Source organism: Pocillopora damicornis, chromosome 3, assembly GCF_964200805.1.
Source record: "Pocillopora damicornis chromosome 3, jaPocDami1.2, whole genome shotgun sequence".
Classification (NCBI taxonomy): domain Eukaryota; kingdom Metazoa; phylum Cnidaria; class Anthozoa; order Scleractinia; family Pocilloporidae; genus Pocillopora; species Pocillopora damicornis.
In genome coordinates, this window is record NC_142672.1 from 8,532,392 (window position 1) to 8,558,246 (window position 25,855).

The following is a 25,855-nucleotide window of genomic DNA, read 5'->3' on the forward strand; positions in this document are numbered from 1 at the left end:
AAAGATCGTCGTGTTAATTTTAACCAGCATGACATAGTTTGATGCTACTCTGGTTTGCAGATTTAATGAATGTAACTGAAGAAGTTACAATTCATAGACCCAACGTTTCGACACTCCTGTCTAGTGCCTTCATTAGGGGTGATCTAAACGCTGCAACAAGAGGTCCTTTTATATGATCACTAATTAGCGGCCTTTTTTCTGACGAGGTGTAAATGGGCGTCAGGAAGCAAACCTGAAGCAAAGGAGCGTGGGCGGAGTTAATATGCCAAGCCTCCAAACAAAGGCGCTGGTGGTAACGCCGATTAGTGGTGATAATTTTAGAATTATCCCACCCAATTGTATGGTTGGTTAGGCATGTATGCTCCGATAAAGCTGAATTTTCCTTTTTGCAAAGAAAAACCGGTGCTCTTTTAACCGTGTACCAAACTGACGTTTGGTCTGTCCGATGTATTAGTTGTCACAGTCATTGCAAGGAATAGAATAAATGGCGTCGGTTCGTTGTTCTTTCGTGACAGGATCCTTAGGTTTGGCGAAAATATGCCCCAAAGTCTGAAAAGGTTTTTGAGCAACTTTCACGTTGTGGCTATTCAAAATTCTCTTGATGGGTTCCGTAACACCCTGTATGTAAGGAATAACAGCAAAACCAGTCGCTGGTTCCCTTTCGTCAAGAGCGTTATTATTTGTAACTGGTTTTTGGCAGTTACGGAGAAAATTACTAAAATAAATCTCTAAATTACCCTGAACCCCTCTGGACACATTTAAATCAAGAAATGTGTCCAGAGGGGTTCAGGGTAATTTAGAGACAAGTGTCTACCGTAAACCTACCCACACCGACAAATACCTCGCTTTCGATTCTCACCACCCTATTTGCCATAAAAAGTCTGTAGCCAAAACTTTACTTAGGAGGGCTGACTGTCTACCATCTTCACTCGATTCGAAGGCTGAGAAGAGGAAATATGTTTCCAATGTCCTAAAGGCAAATGGCTATACAAAAACTTTTCTCCGTAACTGACGAGTGTCTACCGTAAGTCTACTGTACTGTTTTGTACAGTAAATGGTTTGAAGCCGGGGGATAACATGTGGAAGTGTGGTCTGATAACCAATAAGCTCTTAATTGTTAAACAAATTCTCCTTACCAGCACCTAAGGAAATGTATAGAGATGAGTATGGGGAGAATATGCATACTGATGCTAGGACTAATGGGGTTGATGAGGCCATTTACTTAGTTTAACCACCGCAATCTTCTATAAGCGTCCTTCTGATAGTTTTTAGTGTTTGAATTCGGGTGAGAATGTAACACTTGCCCACCTAGCCGCTTCCTGACTTGCTTTTGTGTACACATTCTCCATTTCTTTTTCTATACAATTCCCTAAGGTGCTGACAAGGAGAATTGGTATCACAATCAAAGAGTTTCTTTGGTTAGCGATCGTTTCGTTTATTCTCCTGACCTTAATGAGTAATTCAGAGATGATATTGTAAAGAGAAATTAGATGCTCGTTTATTCTCCGGACCTTAATGATTGATTCAGAGGTGATATTGTAAAGAGAAATTAGATGCTGGTCACTCCTAGGGGTCTACAAAGGGTTAATAAAAGAAGTCAATTTTGCAATAAGTCAAACAATGATGGTGAGAAATATTTTAACGTGAAGCAAAGAAGCTAGCGATAAGTAATGAACTCTCATTAATGGAGTGCTGTGAAATAAAAATTGTAATCAATAGCTAAGTGGGTAGGAAAATCAGTCAGTGAGATGAAATACTACAACATATGAAATTATTTTTTTAAACTTCCACTTTATGAAACAATTTTGAGCCAATTCGAAATTTAGAATAAATGGATGTATAAACAATAGCTCTATATTTGGCGTGAAAATATGTACGGATATTTGTTCGCGGACATTATCTGTTCCAAGATGCCAACAGTTTTCCAAGAGCGGAGTTCGAGGAAAACTGTGAACCGTTTAGACCAAGAGCACGCGAGCCAAAATTATTTTGATGGATCATAAATATTCTTAAAAATACGAATGCAAGGGCAAGTTATCGATTTAAGCGACGGAAGTAACTGCTCACTTATTTTCCAATGTTTTCAAAATACCAAACTGAAATGAAACGTATCCATTCGACTTAAAACAACAAAGCAGGGGATTCAAGAACACGAATTCCTCTGGGTAACGTTTTAAACTTTTGCTCAATTTTTTTTATCGCTGTCGGTTGTCTTTTGAAAAATGTTTTTGGGAGTTTAATCTCCTCCTTTTAAAAGGACACGAAAAAAACCTATGAGGGCGCTAATAAAGGCGAACATGCCGGTAAGCAAATGCAGATGAGAATCGAAAAGAAACACGAATCACCAAACCCTTCGGAAACAAGCGAAGAAACTGACAGAACACAAAACAAGCTATGCTGGTAATAAACACTGAGAAAAGATCGCGGATAAAAAAAATCTTGCAATTAGATCTTACAAGACCTTTGCTTTGATTCCTCTTAAGGTCTTTTTCTTTATCTTTATGTAAATCAGGAGTGAGAAAACAAATGTGGAAACGAACAAAATAATCCTTCGTCTGATCCGCAAAAATTACAACAAAGGATGTGAAAAACTTAATTATTTTGCAATCCTTAATCTTGCATATTCATTTTTTTTATCAAGGGACCACCATAATATATTCATAACTTAAAACAATTTTTATGCAAAATTCTGGGCAAAGTTTGTATTCAGCGAAGTTTGACTAAGGTCTGCTCTTATTGTCGAGGACAGGATCAAGATGATTTCGGAAGGAGAAGGTATTGCATTCTATGAGCTGTATTTTAGATACTTATATCATGCTTTTTCTCTAGCACAAACACTTGATAGTGGATTGGCACCCAGTCATTTCTATTTTTCTGTGTTGTAATGTGTACAGCGCCGACAAGTACACTTGTACGTATTACTTATGGACAGAATTCCTACGCCCATCCGTCGGAGAGATGAATTAATTCTTTTTATTCCTCGGTATAGAAAGGGAAACCCGTTCTTAAAATTAATGATAGGCACCAATTGAACTGTTTTGTATTGCTGGAATACTGTTCCTACCTCCAAAGAGCTGACGCTTCATATCGGCAAGATTTCATGACGAACACAATTCAGATTTTGCACAAGTAGCCAAAAGACCTGAAGAGCGAATAAATGTAGAAGAAATAAAGCTGATCACATGGATATATACTACTTCGCTTCTTGCTAATGCATTATTTGAATTACAGAGAAATTTACAAGTGATTGTCAAAAATATTATCATGTCTTCGCTCTTTAATTGCAAATGAAGTTTAATAGGGTCGTAGTTTCAAAAGTCCTTTGACAGTTAAAAAACGAGTGAATTTCACTGTACTATAATCCCAGAAAAGGAACAAAACAGACTACTGAAGATGACAAAAAAAAATGTGCTCAGCGGAGAAAACTTTTGGTTAGTACATTAGGGTAGACATGATGCTCAAGGGAAAAATTATGAATAGCAAGTTCCGTTTCTTGGCAGAATGAGCTTCGATTGCAAAACCGCAGCTTTCTTAGCTGCTCTAGAATACGTATTAGAGAATGTCTATAATGGTGCATCGGATATTTCTCATCTTCCAACAATAAATAATAGGGTTCGTTGAAAAAGTGAGAAAAGCTAAATTCCAGGAAAAAATTGAGAAACCGGTCAGATATTGGTAAAATTTCCGTACAGCCCCATACTACATTATGCATTCAGTTCTTGAATAGAGAAAACAATGACAAAAACAATACATTGCCATTGGGAAAATAGATTTGTTTTACAATAGTATGGGGCTGTGCGGAAATTTTACCCAGATATTTTCGTGAATCAACGGCGCTCATGACTATGTTGATAAATGTAGAAGTCCTTGGTGGTTATATGAAATTCAGGACGACAAGATATCTTGAATATAAAGATAAATGAAGAGTATTTCAATCTATGAGCCCTTCGGGAATAAAATGAAATTCAACTTCTCGATCCGTGGAATTTATCTCTTTCACGTCACAGTAAGCCAGTCTCCTGTCTGAAGAGAGGACATGTCCAACATACAGCGACCGGGTAGATTATTTCGCCTTACGTAAGCCTTTTCGTGCCATTCAAGTGAGCCCTTGCGACGTCACAAAAACTACGTGAACCGCTTAATTTCCGATAATGCTAAGTGTCTTATAACAAAAATGAATTAAAATTATTGAAACAGGAGGTTAGGTAATCTATAGAGCAAACTCTACAGTCACTCTTAGGTCAGGTCATGATATTAGGCGTTGTTTCCTGCGAAATGTAAAGCAATATAACATATCCCAAACAGTCCAGCCGAGTAGTAGAGTAGAGTTAGCTTGAAAAAGACGTCATTTCCTGCAGAAGAGCTCGGGCAAACCCCAGATACTATAATCGTTCGCAAGGTGTGGCGATGGGATTTAATGAACCGTTTCCCCATTCTTTCACGATTTCTTTGTCATTCGATGGTCCTCGTTAGCAATCACTTGTCTTAATCCTTAATAACTTGAGAAGTGTTTCGTCAGAGGAAGAGGAAATATATATTCCGACTACCACAAATCAATGGCTACTTATTGAAAGTGCAACTGAAGTCTGATCAAAAAGATCATTCAGTTACACTCGTATTGCCAATTTCTTTATCATTACGTGACGAAACTTCTAACAAGGGTTGCGTAGGCGGTTTCTTGTCACTTGAGACTGTTTAACGAGCATTTGGGCTCCAAAATTCCAACACGACTATTACTTGTATATCAAGTAGGACCGAGTTCTAATAATTTTTTGGGAGGAACCGACCATTATGGAACACTCCATTGAGAAACATTAGGAAACAAAACTCTCTCAATCTCTCCAAAGGACAATAAAATTGTTGTTCAAAAATCTGTTTAAACGATTTAAGTAAAAAAATTTGTTAGTATTTACAAAATAAGTCGATTATAAAAACAAACCTGTGATGAAGTACGTGACACCAATATTGGCCCTTTGTTATGATGTATATTTCTACTAATACGATTAGGGTTAAAGTCCAAAGGCTGAGCATGTAAAGAATGTTTAAGATCATCATATCGTGTCGAAAGGGGGTCATTCAGCGGCAGTCAAATATGAAGATCGAAAAAATCAAAAACCAAATCAAGAAAAAAAGGATTTAGTCGAATTTGCCTGGAAGGTGCTCTTGAGTGAGTTGTGCAATACCCACGAAATAAACGCGCTTATTCTTGCGTCATTATTGACATTGGGCTATGTTGTGGTCTGTTCCTTCATGTATGTCAACAAGATTATTCCGGAAGTCATTTGTAAGTTACCGACTTCCTCAAATGGAGGAAATAGTACTGATTACGTTTATGTTAAAAAAAATTGGCTGTTACAAGTATCGTTTCTGTTGGTCTTAAATTATTTTTATTTTTTTTTTTTTAATCATTTGTAAAATAATGATTTAAAAAAATGTGCTTTCGGTAGTAAGCGCTTACAACTCCTGGTCTGTTTGCGCGCATATCTGCTGGAAGTGGACAGCGGAATACTTGTGGCGGTTTTTTTTTTCTTTTTTTTTTTTTTTAAACAAATACTTACAAGCTATTGGAACACCGTGACCCGTACTTGCGTTTGTGAGTTCGCTTGTGACGCTATATATTAAATTGCGCGCGAAGAGTCACTTAAAACGTTCGACGCTTTCAACGAAACCAGAGTTCCAGTCGAGGCAAGTGCCTAGCATCAGTTATTGGTTCCAAGGTTTGAGGTAAAAAACTAAAAAAAATAGCATTTAGATATTTTATATCTCCCTCGTATGGGTTGGTAATGGTAAAAGTAAACCAGTTTAAACATCGAAATTCGATGGCTAAAACTTTCTTGTAACCAATGTGAATGTTATTTCGTCTTCTTAGCATCAGTTTCTTGCAGCAAGTTTACTTACATACACACTCTCATTGATTCTTTTATTCTGCGATGAACAATTTAACAAAATATCAGAGATTGAGTGTTTGTCCTAGCCGTTTGTACTACTATCTGTGGTTTAATTGTGAGTTCACCCATCTTTGTTACTGACGTCTCTACCGTTATACATTCCAATCTGCATTCCGCCCGGAGTTCGGAAGATAGCGTAAGTGATTGATCGCAGTTTTATTAGCTAACAGAGGAGCTTTGCACCGGTAAGAGAATCTACGAGTAGGCAACTTAACATGAAGACTTGCTTCATGGGTATATTTAACATTCCTTGATCATTTGAAGTTCGATTAGTATTCACATCACATTACCTCCTGGCATGCTAAAAATGAAGCTTATTTGAAAATAAATTGGGTCTAATTAGAATATTTGCACAAACATAGGACGTAAGTAAAAATTAATCAAGCGCTTTAAAAAACTGGCAATGCACAGCCACGCTGGAATAATGCTTTTACATATCACAGGCATACACGTCATTTTGTATGATATCTTCACAACAATTAACGGCACTTAAGCCGTTATATTCAGAGCAAAATTCCGCGTCGATTGAGGTCTAATATACATGGAAAAACACGAGATGGCTTATCATAATTAAGCATAAGCAAAGCACGCCCATCAAGTGCAAAAATAATCTATTCAAACCTTGCGTTCGGTCTAAACAACCGCGTACGATCAAAACAATAATATGCAATGATATCTTCACATCTTTAAGGCGCAAAAAAAAAATCCGGCTAAACAGTTTAAGGAATTGTTCAGTCTGTGTCCGAATCACTTTCGATGAAATGGAATCGTCGTTTCCGAGGTTAACCATGTTTGTTTTTAATTTCGGCGTTGGATCGCTCGGGCAACTATGAGGAGCTTTGGCCCCGAAAAAAATTCGCAGCATGCATTCTACGGAGGCACTATATTTCTGTCGATTGATCGATCGATCGGCTGAGCTTTCTATAGTTACGGGATCCAATCTCGACCCCGAAAAGTACTGGTATGTGTAAACGAAAAGTTAATGTAAAATCAGGCCGAATGCTTTTGCAAAGAACAAATTGTTTCGTCCATTCCGCGATGTCTACAATACGTTCTGTCACGCCAGTAGGTCTCAAGCGCGCCAACAAAGGCTGTTCGTTCAATGCCTGGTAACCAAACAACATGTATGTTAAATCTTCAATTGGTCTCTGTGCCGGACTGATTAGACAAGGAGAATTCCAGCAGATGGATTCGCGAGGTCTCAAAATATAATCCTGTTGTTGATGCGGTAAATCAAATCGCTCTCGACCGTATATACTGAAATGCCTCCAGTCGAAAAATCATGGGAAATTGCAAAGCTGTCAGCCAAGAATAGCCGAGATTGACAACGACATTGGGGAACTAGTAAAGGATAATAATTATATAACTAACGGTAGATGCCTTAACTTTCAGTAAAAAAAAAAGACTCCAGACAAAGAGCGGTCTCCTGATATATATATAGGGGGGGAATTCAATTTTTCGTGCCCTCTTGGGTAGTGTGTACCTAAGGGTTACTTTTAGTCTCTTGCATACCCTCTTGGGTAGTGTATACCTGAGGGTTATTTTTAATCTCTTTTATACCCTCTTGGGTAGTGTATACCTGAGAGTTATTTTTAATCTCTTCTATACCCTCTTGGGTAGTGTATACCTGAGGGTTGTTTCAATCTGTTCTATACCCTCTTGGGTAGTTTATACCTGAAGGTTATTATTAATCTCTTTTATGCCCTCTCGGGTAGTGTATACCTGAGAGTTTTTTTTAAGAGCTAAGGTCAACATGCATCATACAAACAGCGGCAAGTCACCCACTTGGGCGACTTGCCACAATATTTCAAATTTGTTTGATGGATACTGACATCCTCTCTTAATCTGTTCTATACTCTCTTGGGTAATATATACCTATATCTGAGTGTTTTTTTTTTACCTCTTCTTTACCCTCCTTACACGGCAGACGCGTGAGACAATTTTCATACGAGTGAATTTGTTCACAATGACCTAAAATGCAATAACGGTGTTTTAGACCAGCTTCTTCCCTGTTATAGTCGTTTTGGCAAGAATGATGTCTTCGGAAAAGCTAGAAATGCCGTTCCAGAACCTTCGCAGATAAATAGTCATCTTAACAACAGTTGCATTGCGCCGAAGCTTGTAGACCAAACGGGAAGGATTATCTAACCAACACAGTTTCTAGACTTTAAAAGTTTTGTGTAAAGAAAGGTTTGTTGGAGTTAACCTTAAATAGGCTTAGGTCTTCGATCATGGAGGTGAAATCGGCTTTATCGGTGCCGCTTTTTTGGCAATTTTTGAGTTTCTTCTTTTTACGTGTTTTAAATTGTTCCTGTTATATGTTTCTGTAACATTTGGTCAGGACTATTTGTGAACCTTGTGTTAATGATTTACTGTTGTGTTCTGTCTTACTGTTGTCATTTACTGTCTCTACAGAGAAAATAAGCTTAGCGTACCGCCCCTTAGGTTTTTTAGAATTAGACCCGTTAAGTTTGGATAAAACATTTCTCTGGACTCTTGTTTCTGGGAAGTGAGAGAACAAAGAAGAGTTGTATCTTGAAAATGATTAGAAATGTAATCATCGGAAGTTGCGGTTTCCATTCCAGAGGACCTTTACTAACCTTTCTGTGGCGATTACCGGATGTCCTGGAATGTTCAGCAAACACCTCATGCCAACAAGAGGCGTCAAACCTTGGCTTGAATTACTTATGCAAATAAGTGCAGCCAGCTAATTTGCATAAAAAATTTTTCCTACGCAAAGCTCGTCATGATTAAGCTGGGTCGGCTCGTAATTTTCGATTTCCTTGGCAATTCCCTCCTCTAAACACCACTTTTTCCAAACTTACAACCAAAAAGCAGTGCTTTTCACTGTGTTTTCGTTGTTTAAGCTGTTTTTCAGCTGCGGTGGCGAAAGAAAACCTACTTAAAACGCAGGCCTTTAGTTTCGCTCGCAAATTTTCAAATTTTGTTGCGACATCCGAGGCTCGCATTTGATTGGCTATCTGTGAGTTTCTTTGATTATTGACCAATCAGAATGTCTGATTTGTTACTTTCTTTGCAGTGAATTAACCCTCTTCTGCACTGAATTAACTCTCTTCTGCACTGAATTACCTGAAAACTGCATTTATCTAAACCAATCAGAACTGAGTAATTTTTCCATGTACATTATTAGAGATAAAATAGTGACAACGATAAATATAATTGTCACCATTGACTTGACGTCTTTCACCGCGGTGTAATAAAGTTCTCTTTTATCGCTTTAAATCGACAACCGGCGAAATTCAAAGGCACAAAGCTACATGGCGTTTATAAAAGTACCAGTTATGAGAAACGTGATTTTATCAATATAATATGACAGCCACCATTTTTCTACACACGCTTTAATTCGAGATGAAGATCACTCCGAGTTCGACGTCAGAACTCAAACATTTTCTCCAGACTCGCTCGCTCGGTTTAGAAATATCCATGCACACCAACTCTCGATCTCTTGACTTCTTTCATTCCCCTCCCCCCTCCGCTAGGTACAGCATATGTTCTGACCGCCTATCGCCCCAGGCTTCGAGTGGGTCACTGAATTCGCAGTTAAGCTGTTCGCAAAGTTGACCTTCCTCGCCTGCACTCGATCCGGCGTTGTTCTGTTGGTATGGAGTCTAAATTGAACGAACTGAAAGAATTATGCCAGTGTTTCGATTGGATAAGACTTAAATTCAAAGGGATCAAACATGTCGACATTTCAGGTTTGCGCATGAAAGAGAGTGTTTTCATTTCTGTTTTTTACCCCTTGCTATAAGCTACTGATTTATGCTTTTAAATTTACTCAGTGCCATAATAACCTCACAGCCAGGGCTCATTCGTAGAAAAGGGCAGATAATGCTATCCAACGGATGAATCGAAAATAAGTGGTGGCGAAACGTACGGCGTTATCCACCAGATGGAGATTTATCCTATGGATAGCGTTATCAGACCTTCGAACAACCGCGGCAAGATCATTTTTCTTCTGACTGTTAAGAACCAGTTTCAAATTGCTCAATCTCGTCTCTTTATTGCCAAGAACTCTTTCCTTTTCCAATGAATACTTTATTTACCAATAGTAAGAATGTATCCATTCTTTTAACACAGACCGATTTTCTAACTGATCACCTCCCTGTTCTGTGATTGCTACTTCCACAAGAAGCAACCTGATAAGTAATCTTTTTCAAATTAGTCAGTTGTTTCGGTTTATCCACTAAAGCACATTTACGACTAGGATGCTTAAATACAACATTACGAAAATTGGGTGTCTAATTTTATGGGTGCTTTAGTTCTAAATTAAATTCAAAATCACTCTTAACATATCATTCTCATCAAGGTTAATATCTATCGACTTTACGGGGTCATGCATGCTCAGAAAGAAAAGAAAGATAAAGATGAAACACTGAAAATTTTTATAGTTCAGAAATAATTAGGGTGGTTTCAAAAGTTATTTAAATTCAAACCCGTATCCATGCTGCTAAACACCAATACGATTGCCAAAAAACTGTTCTTCATGTGAATGGCTGGAATCTTTGATAGTACTAGAGATCTCAATATTAGCAATATTTTATCTATTTTTCTATTTTGATAAAATGGTTAGAACTTTAAACTATTTTTCAGAAAAATAGCAGGCTTTCGGATAAAATAGTGTTGTTGAAATTAACTTGTATTTACACACTTAAGTAAATTTAAGGAAATTTCCTCAATCGAATATGCATCGTATGTAACCGCAAACAGGTAGTATTGACTATAGATATCGTTTGCCTTTTGAGTGATTTCAAAAATCATAAGTGGTATAATTTCATAACATATAGGGGCCAATAACTAAATGTTGATTGGCTGAGACAGGGTATTTTTCATGAATTTTGAGAAATGCCCCACGAAAAATTACTTGACATTGATTGGTTCTTGAACAAATTTACATGGCGGGTTCCTCACCAGTCAGTTGTGGATCTGGCAGCAATCAGATACATGAAGAAGCAAAAAGTCAGCTCTCTATTTTTTATTCTTCCTCAAAAATATCTGCATGTAGACTAATTACATATCTTTGAACTAGAAATATTTCTTGAATACAGCCTCTGTCAATTTCAGGAGACGAAAAGATGACGTCAGAATATATAATCACTGTCGTTACGGGAAACCGCAAAGGAGCTGGTACAGATGCATCAGTGTCTCTTATAATCAAAGGTAACTCACCCTAACACCTTGCTCTCGTCAAATTTCTCCATCGAAATATACTACCGAAGAAACCTTATGGACTTTTTGAATCTTGGCGCTTGGCATTTACACGAGAACCCAAATTTTGAGGCGTCGAGTCAATTTAGACCTCTGGTGGGGAGGTACAATCTTTAGATTCTCTGCGACCGTTTTAACTTCTGTAGATTTCCTTATTTGTGAACCTTTTCCCTCCGTTATGAAGGCAAGTTCAACAATGAAATGTTTACGTTTGAGATTTTCAACCGTAGTGAATACCTTGGATAAATAGGACCTGAAAGCTGCACGCCTCGTCGGAATGGTTGTCCTCGTGGAAGCTAAGAAATGAGGGCAAATTCTGCAAAATCATTTTTAATTTTGTCAAACTGAGCGGCCGTGAACATTTGTGAAATGAATGACCCCAATTTCTACTTAAAACCTCACAAAATGCCTTTAAAATTTCATCTCAGGTAGCAACGGCGAAACAAACCCTCTGTCTATGGACAAATGGTTCCATAATGACTTTGAAGCCGGACAGAAGGACGACTACTACATAACCGCCAAGGATGTTGGCGAGCTTTTGATGATCACTCTAAAAAATGATGGCGGCGGGTACAGAAGTGATTGGTTCGTCGACCGAGTAACAATCAAAACTAAGAATGTCATCTATGTTTTTCCTTGCAATCGTTGGGTAGAGAGTGAAGTCACTTTCTTTGAAGGAAAAGGTAAGACAGCCATAACTTGGTCTCTCTCGCAAGCTTCTTTGCTAAACAGCGCTCCCCCTCAACCCTGGCGCAAGATTCACATTTCTATAGAAGAATGTGGCATAGTCGACCAGTTTGTATGGATGGCCCCTAATGCCGCAGCGTTTCTATTTCAGCTAAACTGCCCACGGATGAGCAACATCCTGAATTGAAAAGTCGACGTGAAGCCGAGCTCAAGGAGAGGAGGGCACTGTATGAGTGGGGTAAAGATGAGGTGTATGAGGATCTGCCAGGCTACGTGAAAGCATCTGGAGTGAAGAATCTTCCCAAGGACGTGCAGTTTACCGAGGAAGCTGCCTATGACCTTCATCGAGCCAGGAAAAACGCACTCATCAACCTGGGTCTTGTGCACTTGTTGAATTTTTTTGACCAGTGGGACGACTTTGATGACTACTGCAAGGTTTGCCGATTGACACTTCCGATTTTTAGAGACACTTTTTTTCGGTTCTGTTCTGTTCTGAGTTCTGAAATGGTTCGGTCAATTCTATCAGATTATTGCAGAATGATTATTAAGTGCCAAGTGATTTCATACTGATTTGACAGTCTGATATATTTGTAAAAATTCTACATTTATTTAAATAGGCATTCACTGGCTTTGTTGGAGAGGTTCCACTAGCTGCAAAATACTGGAAAGAGGACCGTTTCTTTGGATACCAGTTTCTCAATGGCTGTAATCCTGATTCAATCATGAGGTGCACAAAACTGCCACCCCACTTTCCTGTCACACAGGAGTTGGTTGGTAACCTGCTGGACAGTGGGGACACTTTAGAGAAAGCCATGGCGGTAAATAAGTCCTTTTTGTGAATAGAAATATTGCACATGTAAGAGATAACGGTATTTGAAAACCATGGCGGTAAATAAGTTCTTTTAGTGAATAGAAACATTGCACATGTAAGAAATAGCACTATTTGATTGTGGAAAGGTTGACGTTTATGCGGTCTCTTTTTTAATGCCCAAAATAATTAAGAATTTCACGAGGATATCTCATTTAATTGTCTCATGTAAGTATTGAAAAAGATTCTTGGTGTCATCACATAGGATGGCCGTATTTACATGGTGGATTATAAGATCTTGGAGGACATCCCGCACTACGGGCAGGACCGACCGGACCTAGAAAGGAGATACATGTGCGCAAGCCTAGGCCTGTTTTACGTGAAAGGTAACGGAGACCTGGTGCCGATAGCAGTTCAGTTCCATCAGGAACCACACCATGAAAACCCTATATGGACCCCAAATGATTCCGAGATGGACTGGACCTGTGCTAAGCTGTGGCTGCGTAACTCTGACACTCAATTCCATCAGGTATGAGACGGCATCAACATGGAGAATCTATAGAGATTTCGTGAGATTCAAATCAACTAATTTTTATCATTTCCATTCGTTCACCTCCCGTAATGGTCAATTCAAACTGTCCTTAATGCTTTGTTTATTTCGTACGCTACTTTGAAACCCGCCTTATTAACTGATACAACATGAATTCTTGCCTGCGTGCGAGACGTTACCCTGAAGCTATGTGAAAACAAACTAATTCGTTTTCAGCATCACGGATTGTCTCCTCAAATAGAGTGAGAGGCATAGATAATCATCCACATGTGGATCGCAGAGGAAATGGAGAACAGGCTTGAGAAGAAGCTTACCATTTCAGCTTTGTTGATTTATTAAGGTGTATCAATATAATTTCCCCTGAAATTTTTGCGCGGGAGATTGGCGCAGCCGGCTGTAAAGTGATCCATTGGTGCATGCTCGACGTTTGATCGTTGGGTTCCCTGGACAGCCCGTAAAGAACTTGAAAAATAAACACTCCGTAATTTGGTGCAATAAAGAAGGTAAATAATACGTCGACACGCAAGATAGGTTCCCAGAACCACGAGAGTGATGCCTGAAAAATGCACTTTTTTTACAAAATAAGATTTCCTGTCATTTGTGTCTGTTGTATTTAGATGGTCACCCATCTTCTCCGCACCCATCTCTTCATGGAACCCATTGCCGTTGCCAGCTATAGACAGCTACCCACAATCCACCCCGTTTGGAAATTGTTGGCCCCTCATATCCGAGGAGTTCTGGCCATCAACACTCTTGGCAGAGATGTCTTAATAGCGGAAGGAGGAGTGGCTGATAACACTTTGACTGTTGGCGGAGGAGGTAAAACGATAACTCATAGCGTCAATCTGTCTCCCGGGAGGTCAAATTACCAAGTGTCTGGTTTAAATTGCTCCCTTACACATATAAAAAATAGGGATATTTACCACATTTTTTTAGGCCTCCCGACAAATCCAGTTGCAGGGCATCTTTATGAATTTTGACGATTTTCTTATCTACTCTCCCATGTTACTTTGAGCTTGATTGAGTCATCGCGCTTTACACATGTGTCTAATTGCTTTTGCCAGGGCATGTCACCCTAATGAAGAAATTCTACAAGAGCAGCAGTACCTGGCCCTCGTACATCCTGCCACAAGTGCTAAAAGACAGAGGGGTGGATGATCCCGAAAAGCTACCCAACTTCCACTACCGAGAAGATTCTTTAAAACTCTGGGCAGCCATTGCAGACTTCGTCAAGGAGATCTTGTCTGACTATTACCACTCTAATGGTGAAGTGCAGAAGGTAATCATATGAGTCAAATACTTAATCGAACGATAGACCGGTCTAATAATCCTAAAAGGTGTTGGATGATTACTAAAAAAAAAAGTTGTTAAATGACGATCCAAAAAGCCGACCAATTTACAAAATCTGAAGCTTTTCGAGTTGTCCTTCCTCTCAGCCTTACATCACGTTGTGCAGCATAGAAGGAGAAATATAGAGTGCTTTCGATGGCTTTTTTTAGACGTTAATCAGTTTCCTCAAGATTCTAAGAACCAAAGGAGGTCAAAAAACCAGCTTTTACAAAGTCTTTACGACGAAGTGGTAAAGTAAGCCACTCTATCTCCTTGCAGCAAAATCCACACCAAATCTAACGCGATCACGTTGAGTTATTTTTACCCTTTGACTCCCAACGTCTGAATGTAAACTCTCCTCTCTTGCTCATGCACACTTCTTAGTGAATTAGTTACGAGAATTTGATGCTTGATCAAGATGAAGATTTCTACCTGATAACGTTGAATATTCTCAGTACCTTTTTGTTGGATAGTATATGGATATTATAGGGAGAAGTTACATGTTAGTCACTTCTGGGAGGTAAGAGCACACTTCTTAGTGAATTAGTTACGAGAATTTGATGTTTGATCAAGATGAAAACTTCTACCTGATAACGTTGAATATTCTCAGTACCTTTTTGTTGGATAGTATATGGATATTATAGGGAGAGGTTACATGTTAGTCACTTCTGGGAGATAAAAGGTTGTCAGCACTGTATTGTTTTTGTGCCTGCGCACTTAACGATTTTACTTAAACCATATCAGAGAGTTAATAAATGTAAAGGTTTATGAAATCAAAATTGTTGAATATGATTTAAATCCGCGCACTGTAGTTGCATTTGTTGGTCTCCTGATCAAGGACGACTGTAGATTAAGCTTATCCTTTCCGTGCCTCCATTCGAACTGAGGTTTAAATCCACTTTTTTTTTTTTTTGGAAGAGTGTTAATCAGCGATAATCAAACACTCATAATTTATTATTCCGTCAACTCGGGATATTGTTTTGTCACTTTGGCTATTTATTCTTCCTTTCGCAATCTGTGTCTTGTAATCCATCCAAATAAAACTCGTCGTGTTACTTTTATTAAAGGACTACGAGCTTCAGAATTGGGTCAAAGATCTGCATGACAATGGCTATCCCAATAAACCAGGCCATACAAACCATGGTGTTCCGCCATCTTTTACCAGTTGCGTCCAGCTGTACGAATTCTTGACTTCCATCATCTTCACCTGCGCCTGCCAACACGCAGCAGTTAACTTCTCCCAGATGGACGTATACGGTTTCCCGCCAAATTCTCCAGCACTCATGCGTCAGCCACCACCGACCAAGAAAGGAGTTGTGGGGCAAGCAGACCTCATGAAATGCTTGGCTACCAAGCACCAATCTTCCCTCACCATTGCCACAGTGTACGACTTGACCCGTATTTTTAAAGACGAGGTACCGTAATGCATAACTTCTGTGCTCAATTCGTGATTGTCTTCAATTGTACCAGTTAAGGTAATTTGGTTTTATCAACTGAGTTAATAATGTGACTTGGCCACCATAAAGAGTTTCCAGAGCCTCAGCAATTCGCGATCGTCAATTCGCTCTGACAAAGGGCTAATGCTTGAAAAGTCAGCTTTAGAAACTCCTTACGCTGGCTAATTTACACTGTCAACTCAGTTGATAAAACTAATTTGTCTTGTTATACTCCTCCACCGACGCAGCACCGCAGTTTCTTTAGAAACTTACCCCCCTTTATTCTTGTACCAGTTGAGGTCACCTCTAGGATTTAAAGTGAACTTAGTGTTAACGGAACACATTTCGAAAAGCAGGCAATCGATACGCATGCGTGCTTCATCAACAAATCATGCAAAAACCATCAGTGCAGAGTTGATGTTATCAAGTACATGCTTGTTTTTTCGATCGTAGTTCGTACTACTTCAAAACCACTTATCATTTGTTCTAATTGACAGAAATTCATTGGTGACTACCCAGAGGAGCTATTCATCGAAGAACCTGCCAAAGCCGCCATTGAAGTATTTCAGAGGAAACTGAAGGGCATATCCGCTGAAATTAAGGCGCGAAACGCAAAACTTCGTGTCCCGTACCCATATCTTTTGCCAGAGAGAATTCCAAATAGTATTGCCATCTGAGCTTCGAAAGAAAAAGAAAACAGTCCCCAATCCCTCGTGGATAGCACAGTATGTTTTAATAACTCTTATCCGCTGGATAGCGTTTTATCCGTCGGATAGCGTTATCCGCTCTTTTAAAAACTAGGCCCTGGTGTGTTCAAATAAAAATATCATGGAGGTAAAGTTAACTTGCGACTAACCGTGACTGAATATCACAAAGGTCACATAAACACAAAACCTAAAACTTGCATTTACAACAACCGGAAATGGAAATGAAAATTGTGCCTGCTGCAAACTCGTTATGAATACCTTCTTCCTGGCTTTCTTTTGGCTCGTTATTCAATTCCTCTCTCATCAAGAAACCCCTTACATGTATCATTTAGCACTAAAACCCCGTCACTAAAACCCCAGGGATTAGTATCCAGCGCTAAAAGCTGAACATTACCAACCCTGCCATCCCTGTCAATTGTCGACGACTTTTTGCTTAGAGAAGAAGATTTCATGGCAGTTTTCGGGATCTTTCCTTTTAAGGTCTTTTTTAAAGACAAAAATCAGCTCAAAGGGACATATTTGATTTTATTCTCGCCTCGCACACTCAAATGATTAACCAGCCCTCTGGAAATTCTCCTCACTGAAGGGCGAGAGCAAATTTAATTTCATTGCAGATACGCAGCCTCTCCGCAACCTTTCAAATACAAATTCAAGAGGTATATCATCGTACGACAAAGGGGGTCATACCAGCCTTTTTTTGAACAATTAGTGAGGACAAGAGAAAACTACCGTTAAGAACATCAGTAACACACTCGACTGTGCCTCCTGTGCCATTCTTTCGTTTTTATTACATCTTGACGTTATCTGTGTTTTTCTACAGCACAGCCGCACAGCAACATAAAATCTATTCGCTTGCTACTCTTTAAGTGAAGTGCATTCTAGTCTACCAAATATGGACTGCAGTAGGCGCCTTCTCCATGAAGACTTATCACTTCTAACTTATCCCATGGCCTACTGCGGACAAGGTAGCCTCCATCTTTGTTGATTAGTATCTCATCTCCCTGACTAAAACAGCAGAAAAAGGCTTGTTAGGCTTTAATTGGCAAGATGCAAGAGAATTCTCAATCGAACGTCGACAGCAATCGCCTTGACTTTGCATCACCACACTGTATGATTGGTCCAGTGGTTAGTGTCACTTTCTTGACCAATCAGATTCAAAACTATTGCTAACCATAGCTCGACGTTATTCACGTTTTCGCGCACTTAATCCTTAAACTCCCAAGATCTAATAAGTAATTCTCTTCACTGTCGGACATACAGTTATTATGATGTAAATTTGGAGAATTTGCTATTGGATCAACTAATAATCCCTCAGTTGCTATTTTACTTTATTCTCATAACTTTTATGCTTGATATTGTAGTGATATTGTAAGGAGAAATTCTCTGTTGGTCACTCATGGAAGGTAAAGGGTTAAAGCATTTATGCGTTTACTTTAAGTTTCCCTTGGCTCCTTGCTTTGTTAACCCTTTACATCCTAACATCAGTATGCATGTTCTTCATACTGTTCTTTATACATTTCCTGAAGGACTGACAAGGAGAATTTGTCTAAAAACCAAGAGCTTTCTAAGTTGATGATCATCTCCTTAATTCTCGTGGCTTTAATGTTTGATTAAGGGGTGATATTGTAAGGAGAAATTAGAGGCTGGTCACTCTTAAGGGTTAAAGGCTAACCTTAGATCTGATTTGCCCCTGTGATCGATTATGAAAAGCAATCGGGAAGTGCTTCTATAGAATCCAATAGATTTTAATGACATAATCATAAAAACTGACTTGTTTTAAGGAGAGTCAGGGAGGGTTAAATATGAAAACAACGGTGCAGCAATTTGTGAAGGAAAAAATTCTGAACAGTGAACAATCTTAGTTTATCTTTGTTCATCGAATGAGGCTAAATGCGTATAAATAGAAAGTGTTGATCAGGTCAGATTCCTATTCATCGTGAAAACGATCGGGTCAGGTCGAAAAATCAGGTAACAACTTTAAAGATTCCGAAGGGTTTTCTTACATGTCCTCCAATACTGAAAATAGTTCCAGCAACACAGAAAAATCAAATTATATTAAAAACCGCCAGTTACCTGAGAAAAATGCCAAAAATCCCCAGTTCAGAGATAATTTCTGCAGGTTTTATAGACTCCTGACGAACGATAAAGTTCCTGTTGATGCAAGCAGGTCGAATTCGGTCCATCAAAATATACTGAGAACGCTTTTCAGGATTGCTTTGGAGTGTGTGCCGGATATCTTCTCCATAGATGAGATTACCTGTAGTCATGGGATGAGCAGGTATCCACACAAATTAGCGTAATAAATTAGTAGTGTTTTTTTTACTTTTTGATTGCTAGAGCTAGTTTTGCACTTCTCAAAGAGAACAGCGAAGCTCAAATTTGTTGTTATTTCTCTCATCTCTTTCCATTTGGCTATTAAAGGTAAATCATATCATACCTCCTCCTTCCCTCTGAGGTTTCATGACAAACCTTTCCACTGCTTGGAGACAACACTCGACATTGCGATCTCCTGATGGTCCCTGAAATTGAGAAATATAGAATAAAATTTTTGATTTTTTGTCTGAAATAGGTTCGAAAAACTGGCATATTTCATGATTCTGACAATTTACATTCAATCTGAAAATTCTCCATAGACTGTATACCCATGCCAGTTATTTTAGTAGATATGTCCTTAAATGACGTTTAACACATTACATACTGAAGAGACTTGTAACTGCATCTTAAATGCTAACCTACAGATACGAACAGTCATGACGTGGGTCGACGCATGCAGCAACAGATGTACTCTATACACTGTCTCAGATCACCACAGATTAGCTTCTCAGGGGAGAGACACAAGTATGTCATTCCTTAGCAAGGTCTGGTTATTAAAATTCCGCCTTCACACACTGGGTAAAGTTCTTAACACTATGTACAGTTATTCATTTACCGGATCGAGGGTGTATAATCCAGTAAAGGTTGCTCTTACTCTGTCCACTGCCTCTGTATTCGGTAAAAACCTACTCAAAATATGAATAATGAAGTTATTAATTGAACTCAGTTGCATAAAAATACTACACCGCTGGAGATTATAAACCCTACAATCCTTAAAGGTGACCAGCATCTAATTTCTCCTGATAATTTGTTCATTGAATCGAATGTTAAGGTAATGAGAATAAAGGAAATGATCGCCAACAAAAGAGGCCCTGGATTGTAAAACAACTGGTCCTTTTCAGAACCGTAGGAAATGTGTAGAGTACAGTAAGGAAAATATCTACTCTAATTTGAGGGTGTAAAGGTCTATAAAGGGTTAGGAATGTATTCATATGAGCTCAGTCAATCGGGGCTGGCTCGGTTTCTTATATAACTACAAAGTGTCTCCATGAAAGGACGGGGAGGGCTGACCCGGATAACGGTATCACGGTTGAACACCCCATTCCAACCAACCCACCCAGTTTTACGAGAAAAAGCCTAAAGATTGTGCCTTGTTTATCTCGAGCCCTAATTTCTTCGGAGCTTGTTACCTTTCTAAAACTCCAGGTTCAGCAAATACTTGTTGCATCTTTTTGGTTCCCATCAACTGATGAGCCACTGTCGGGCATTTAATACAACGGGACAGCTCGATTGTCAGACGAGCTGACCATTCCTGAGTCAGAAAATTAGCATTTATTTCATCTAAGAACACATACATGAGCCTATCAGAAACTTAGATAAGCGTTTCCTTTTCTAGAACTCGCGGCAAATAAATTTATCACTTATCCCTAAAATCTCTGCGTTTTATCTCATACAGGTGCATAGTTTTCTCGGGGTAGTACGTTTTCACTGAGCTAGTTTCCACATAATTTATTCTTCGGGAAAACAACAGGAGTTAGCAAGGGCACTTACGTCTTCACTAGGGTAGTCAACGGGTGTGTAACCTGCTCTAAAGTAAGCTACAGCAACCTCAAGTCCATCCCTGTTAAAGGTAAATAAAAACCTAATAAGAGTTCAGGCGTCTACATATGTAGTCATTTATAAAAGCAGATTTGTGCGCACGATCTTGGAATTACTATCTCAATAACTTGAAAGAATAAACTAAAAGATATTAACCCAAAAAATAATTTTCCATTTTATCACCCAAAAACTAGGAAACGGAGAACTTTACCACAACAATTAGTATTAGGTATATCATTGCGAGTACATAAGTATTTTATCGCCCAGTCAGTAAGTCAGAAAGCAATTCATTCAATACGTGGAGAGTTAACCAGTGAATCAGCTTCTCAGTCGTTTAGTTAGTGAATTAAGAGGTACGATCAAAGAGTTACTAAACAGAAAACGAAAACTGGTAGATAATAAATGTAATGCCAACTTTCTTACACAAAGAGAGCTTTGTCGCCCTGTATTTCGCTTTGAGTACAAATTTCGGTCAAGGTTCGTCTGATCACTTTTACAGCGCGGTTTCTGCAAGAATAAAGATGAAGTTGTATTTTATTCATTACCTAAAATAGTTCATAATGCCCCCCCCCCCTTCCTATCCAACAAGAAAATTCCTCCCACACCCCTGAATAGTGAAATCAGGTTTTTCCCGTTGAAACCCGGACCTTTAGATCTACACATCAGCCCGCTAACCAGTTGAAGATACACGCAATATCTTTATGAATTGAATCATTCGATAACGCACTGCTCGAGGGCAAAAGTAATCACAGATTTGATTGCTTTTGTTTTACTGCCTGTGGTTTTACATTTTAGGGTCTAAAAAACTTGCGCTGGATCTCGACTATCGGCTAGACAATGAATTAAAATCGATCATGACTCAACTAGTTATTCGCATTTTTCTCGCTCGCTTCGTTCAATTTGCATTGAATTTATGGTTGTTTTTAATGATGTTGTTTCCTCTGATGAGCTGTGGTGATCACTCTCACTCTGGTTTTACGACACTAAGTAGAAAAGCGTTCTATCTGCAAATTCATTACTTGTCTCTGATGCTGTATTCCAGAATCCTTTGGACATACACATTCACTTCATCAGGACGAACGATAAACATGATAACAGCACTGAAAAGATGTAAAGTAAAACCTTGCTAGAAATGGAAAACAACAAACGTTGGTCAGCAACATAAAACAAGACGATTGGATTAGAAGACTTTTCATTGATCGATATACTAACACAATGCCTCGCCCGATTATTAATCATGTACCTTGCTTAGATGGGTATCCGATCGTTCTGTCCAAGAGTCAAACCGCCCGAGACCTTTCCGCCCGAACTTCGAAGTCATTGCGCCCGATGTATATGTCGTCTTATCTATGAGTTTTGTAGAGTTCTTTAAAATGGTACCATAAAATAAAACTAGTGTTTTATGAGTTTTTGTAACGAAATACAACATGAATGGTTTAATATTTTTCTCTGAGTTTTATACTAACATCACAACTGACTTTTTGCCTCAAATATTTGGCCTCGATGCGTCTATTACATAACAAAATGATATTGCTTTTGATCGCGGAGGTTCCGAAGAAGTTAAATATCCCAGCGGTCGAATGAGCTGTTGTTTTGATGACACGGTCAACAAATATCTTCAAACATTACTAAAAGAAATAAAAAATGGAATAACAGCTTAATCTTTGTAATTTGATGCACTGTTTGTTCGTCGGGCGGATCGACTTCCATTCTCGGGTGGATTGTCTTTCGAGCGGAACGACCGCAATTCGCTTAGATGTAGTAACACCCCACGCGGGATCATTTCTTCATTCTTTGCCAGATAATGTGACTGATGCACGTATTTGAAATGTGATCGAAGCTGCTGGCCGAATGAAAACTAGAAAATCATTGGTCTAAATATTAGTTAAGTGTATCGGTTATACCTCGATGACCCGTATAGTTCCCAAGCCTTAATGAGTCCCTCAGCTACTTCATCGAGTGCAAAGTTTGGAGGCGGTGACTACAAAGAAGCATGCAAGGAGAAAGACAACTGGTTAGCAAAAAAGGCTAGAGCACCCCTGAAAAAAGAAAACGACAATAACATCAATTGAAGGATTCTAGTCCAAGCTCTGTAAATATGATCTTTTTTTTCATATGGCTTTGGAAAAAAAAAACGGTTTTGGAAGTTAACACAAGCACAATATCAAAAGTAAATGATAGTTACTCTACCTTCTCCTCTTCTCCAATAAGATTCAACAGATGTCTGGAATCACGTAAATGAATCATGGGGGTAAGCGAAAATAATTCAAACATATATATATATATTGCTCTTAGTATTTAGAAGTACACAGTTTAAAATATTTCCATGATCTAAATAAAAAATGGTAGAAAACAAGAAATTTTTAAGAATTATTTGCAGTGTAAGATGTTGCTGTTAACAAACAAAATAATGTAGATTCTTCCAAAAAAATCAATTTTCACAGAGAGAAAATCTACGATTTTAGGTTTGCTTATGTCTTCCAGTTTCAATGTCATATTTCCTTAACCTTTTTACTACCACAAGTGATTAACATGTAACTTCTCCTTATAATATCCATACTTTATCCAGCAAACAGGGAATGAGAATACTCAGAATTATCAGGCAGAGTTTGTTAATTTGATCTAATACCAAATTCTTGTAATTAATTTACGAGGAAATGTAAGATAGCTAAGAGCGCAGAACTGACAAGCACCGGAGTTGACAAATTATAAAAAAAATGCGTATTGCAGTCTCTGACAACCTGATTTTCACCCTACGGACGAACTTATATCTTGCAAGATAGATTTTGATTGCGTGATTGGGCCTGGATTTTTCTTTCATGTGAATGACATATCGTAGGATGGCTTAAACAATTCAATTTCTCATTGAGGACGGTTACTGAGTTACTGGTAAGGTCACTTATTGTTTCGGTGCCATGGGTAAAAATGTGCTTTTATCGCTAGGAAACAGTGTTGGTCAATTTTTCAAATTGTTACCAGTACCTACAGCGATGAACCATTTAAAATGTTAATTCTAGTTTTTCACGCTGAATATATTTGTAAAGGAGATTGAATATTCTTTTCATTTATTTCATCACTTGAAATAGGCTCATAACGCGAAGACATCGAAATGTTGTGTAAATTAAACCTTTTTTCTCTTTATCCCCTTAATTGTTTATCTAAGTCTAATCAAGGGACAGATTTTCGCGCAGCTTTATAATATTTATGGACGTAAACAATTCATTGCCTTTGCGACTACGGCTTTGTTTTACAACAGTACAGTACGGGGCGGAAATTTTTCCCAAGAGCTAGTTCCCATCTACACTCCCGGATGGCAAGGCACTGTACAGGTAAAGCGTCTTTCCAAAGACCGCAAAATAGCCACAGGCATAAGTAATTGCATCAGCGCGTCCCAAGTAAAAATTTGGATAAAAAAATAGGATGCATCATACCTGTGAAGGCTGGAAGCACGACATGATGAAGATATGGCACTTATGGAAATAGTGTTTAGTTCAACTTGTTTGATACAAAGGTTTAAGTTTTCGTCTTCTTGGTTGTGCGACCCGCTTGTTTGTTCAAGCATGTAGTCCGATCGGAAGATTCCCAACGAAATGGGCTGAGAAAAAGAAAACGTTTATGGTAAGTTACTTAACGATTCGAAAAAAAATTGTTTATGTTCCTTTTATGCTAAAAGAGAAATTAAATAATTTACGAAAAGAGGGTATCAATCGATCAATTTTTTTTCCATGGATCCTTAAAGAAAGAAAGGGTTGATTTATAGTAGAATCAATGACAATCTTTCGCTCAATAATTAATATGTATAAGACATGCATCCATAGACCTCCCTAACAGCCAAGTTGTGTACACACCTGATCTATGCCTTGCTCTTGAGTTTTCTCGTAAATGGAAAATATTTTTGCTGTGAATACATCCGCAGTTATGGTGCTAAAAGATAAGTACAGAAGATCAAGAGAAAATCCACGAGTTTGAGAGATTCACTGTCACAAACCAGCGATTCGGAATGATCAGTAGGGAAATTAAAGTAAAGATGAAAGTGTACCTCAGAAGTGCGTCTTTCGTGAACTGGAAATCCTGGCTTGCCTTGTGCACCAGCAAATTAAAATCCTTTTGAACTTCTCTGGCGGCTGCGAAAAGTCTTCTAGGAAATGGAGTGGGAAGGACAGTAAAGGGTCTGTGCTCTAAATTTCCACTCTTGTTTCTGTAAATCATTCCGCGGGTGAGAAAATAGTCTCGGCCTTCTGAGGCGAGAAAATCAACTTCGTTATCCGAAAGGTCCCCTCTTAGAAAGGACGAGAACATTTCGAACAGTGATAATGCTTCTGACAGACACGAAAAAAGTTTCGGATGAATCGAAAGTAAGTAGAATTTGTTAAGCTTTGAATTGGAATTGTTCAAAATTTACGGCTCGAACGAATAAAAGCCTGAATAATATTGGCTGCCAGGAAACGGTCTTGGTTTTAATGGACGATATTTGAGAAGGTGCGTGTGATGAATGATTAGGGAAACAAATTAGTACGTGACGCGTGAAAATAACCATAAGAGGAACGTGATTCGTGAATTAATGAGTGTGCGTGAAGCGTGAGTTGTCTACGCCTAAGATGGACAAGAGTCACATTCGTGAAAATCTTATGAATTTTTCTTACCCGCAGATTACCGGTTTTCTGTCAAATCAACGGACTTACGAAATAATATTTGAAGGTTTCAGTGTAGAGGAGTCAAAATGCGTAACTGCGAACTGAACTCTGAAATTTCTGCTTGAGTACAGTAAAGGAAAGGCGTCTCTATGGGATCAATCTTCTTGTCAAGAACTAGGATTGAGTCAAGGCATGCTTCTGAGCCAAAAAGACGTATGTAGCATTTCAGCAGTTTTGGGAATATCACCCGACTTCTTTTGAAAGTTTCCAAAGCATGACAGTACTAGGAAGATTAGGCGAGTATTAGGATTAAGAATACGCTGCTCAAGGTCGGTATTTTATTCTCTTGGCTTGCAGACAGTTTACAAAACACTTGAAAGGAGAGCAGTAAATTTTTGTTAGGTTTGATAATTGTGCCATGGCTAAGAGGGTTTTTTGGAGAACAAACGATTTTCAGAACAAGTAACAATTAAAATCAAACAAAGCAGAAAAAATTCAACCCCACTCAAAACCAAATGAAAATACGAGCGAAAATACGAGCGACCTTTTCACAATGATTTCTGAAAACATAATACCACCGTGGAGGTATTTCTCATGGTTGCTATAAGCTTTAGTCAA

The 25,855-nt window shown here is 38.6% G+C and overlaps 2 protein-coding genes and 1 long non-coding RNA gene across 9 annotated transcripts; 1 reads left to right on the plus strand and 2 right to left on the minus strand.

The window, feature by feature from the left end:
• Nucleotides 1-557: 557 nt before the first annotated feature.
• Nucleotides 558-5,026, minus strand: LOC149048098 (uncharacterized). Its single transcript, XR_016184973.1, has 3 exons — nucleotides 4,940-5,026; nucleotides 3,065-3,142; nucleotides 558-618 (listed from the first exon to the last, which is right to left on the minus strand). It is a non-coding gene; the product is annotated as an uncharacterized LOC149048098 (long non-coding RNA).
• Nucleotides 2,676-16,828, plus strand: LOC113685341 (allene oxide synthase-lipoxygenase protein). Of its 4 annotated transcripts, none has more exons than XM_089200376.1 (10): nucleotides 2,676-2,775; nucleotides 11,031-11,126; nucleotides 11,603-11,857; nucleotides 12,013-12,296; nucleotides 12,479-12,679; nucleotides 12,935-13,198; nucleotides 13,837-14,038; nucleotides 14,284-14,498; nucleotides 15,616-15,963; nucleotides 16,482-16,828. In XM_089200376.1, the coding sequence occupies exons 1-10, from the start codon at nucleotides 2,757-2,759 to the stop codon at nucleotides 16,659-16,661; spliced, it is 2,064 nt and encodes a 687-aa protein (XP_089056502.1). In that variant the 5' UTR covers nucleotides 2,676-2,756; the 3' UTR covers nucleotides 16,662-16,828. The 4 variants fall into 4 exon arrangements, with proteins under 4 accessions (XP_089056502.1, XP_089056503.1, XP_089056504.1 ...); XM_089200377.1 differs by lacking the exon at nucleotides 2,676-2,775 and adding an exon at nucleotides 5,391-5,724; XM_089200378.1 differs by lacking the exon at nucleotides 2,676-2,775 and adding an exon at nucleotides 5,650-6,133.
• Nucleotides 16,130-25,065, minus strand: LOC113685342 (glutathione synthetase). Of its 4 annotated transcripts, none has more exons than XM_089200379.1 (13): nucleotides 24,643-25,065; nucleotides 24,452-24,527; nucleotides 24,035-24,198; nucleotides 22,794-22,827; nucleotides 22,508-22,584; nucleotides 21,623-21,703; nucleotides 21,027-21,110; nucleotides 20,556-20,625; nucleotides 20,195-20,316; nucleotides 19,621-19,690; nucleotides 19,129-19,210; nucleotides 18,765-18,948; nucleotides 16,130-16,290 (listed from the first exon to the last, which is right to left on the minus strand). In XM_089200379.1, the coding sequence occupies exons 1-13, from the start codon at nucleotides 24,900-24,902 to the stop codon at nucleotides 16,254-16,256; spliced, it is 1,341 nt and encodes a 446-aa protein (XP_089056505.1). In that variant the 5' UTR covers nucleotides 24,903-25,065; the 3' UTR covers nucleotides 16,130-16,253. The 4 variants fall into 4 exon arrangements, with proteins under 4 accessions (XP_089056505.1, XP_089056507.1, XP_089056506.1 ...); XM_089200381.1 differs by having other exon boundaries at nucleotides 16,164-16,290; nucleotides 18,765-18,842; XM_089200380.1 differs by lacking the exon at nucleotides 16,130-16,290 and adding an exon at nucleotides 17,455-17,696 and having other exon boundaries at nucleotides 18,765-18,842.
• Nucleotides 25,066-25,855: the final 790 nt, after the last annotated feature.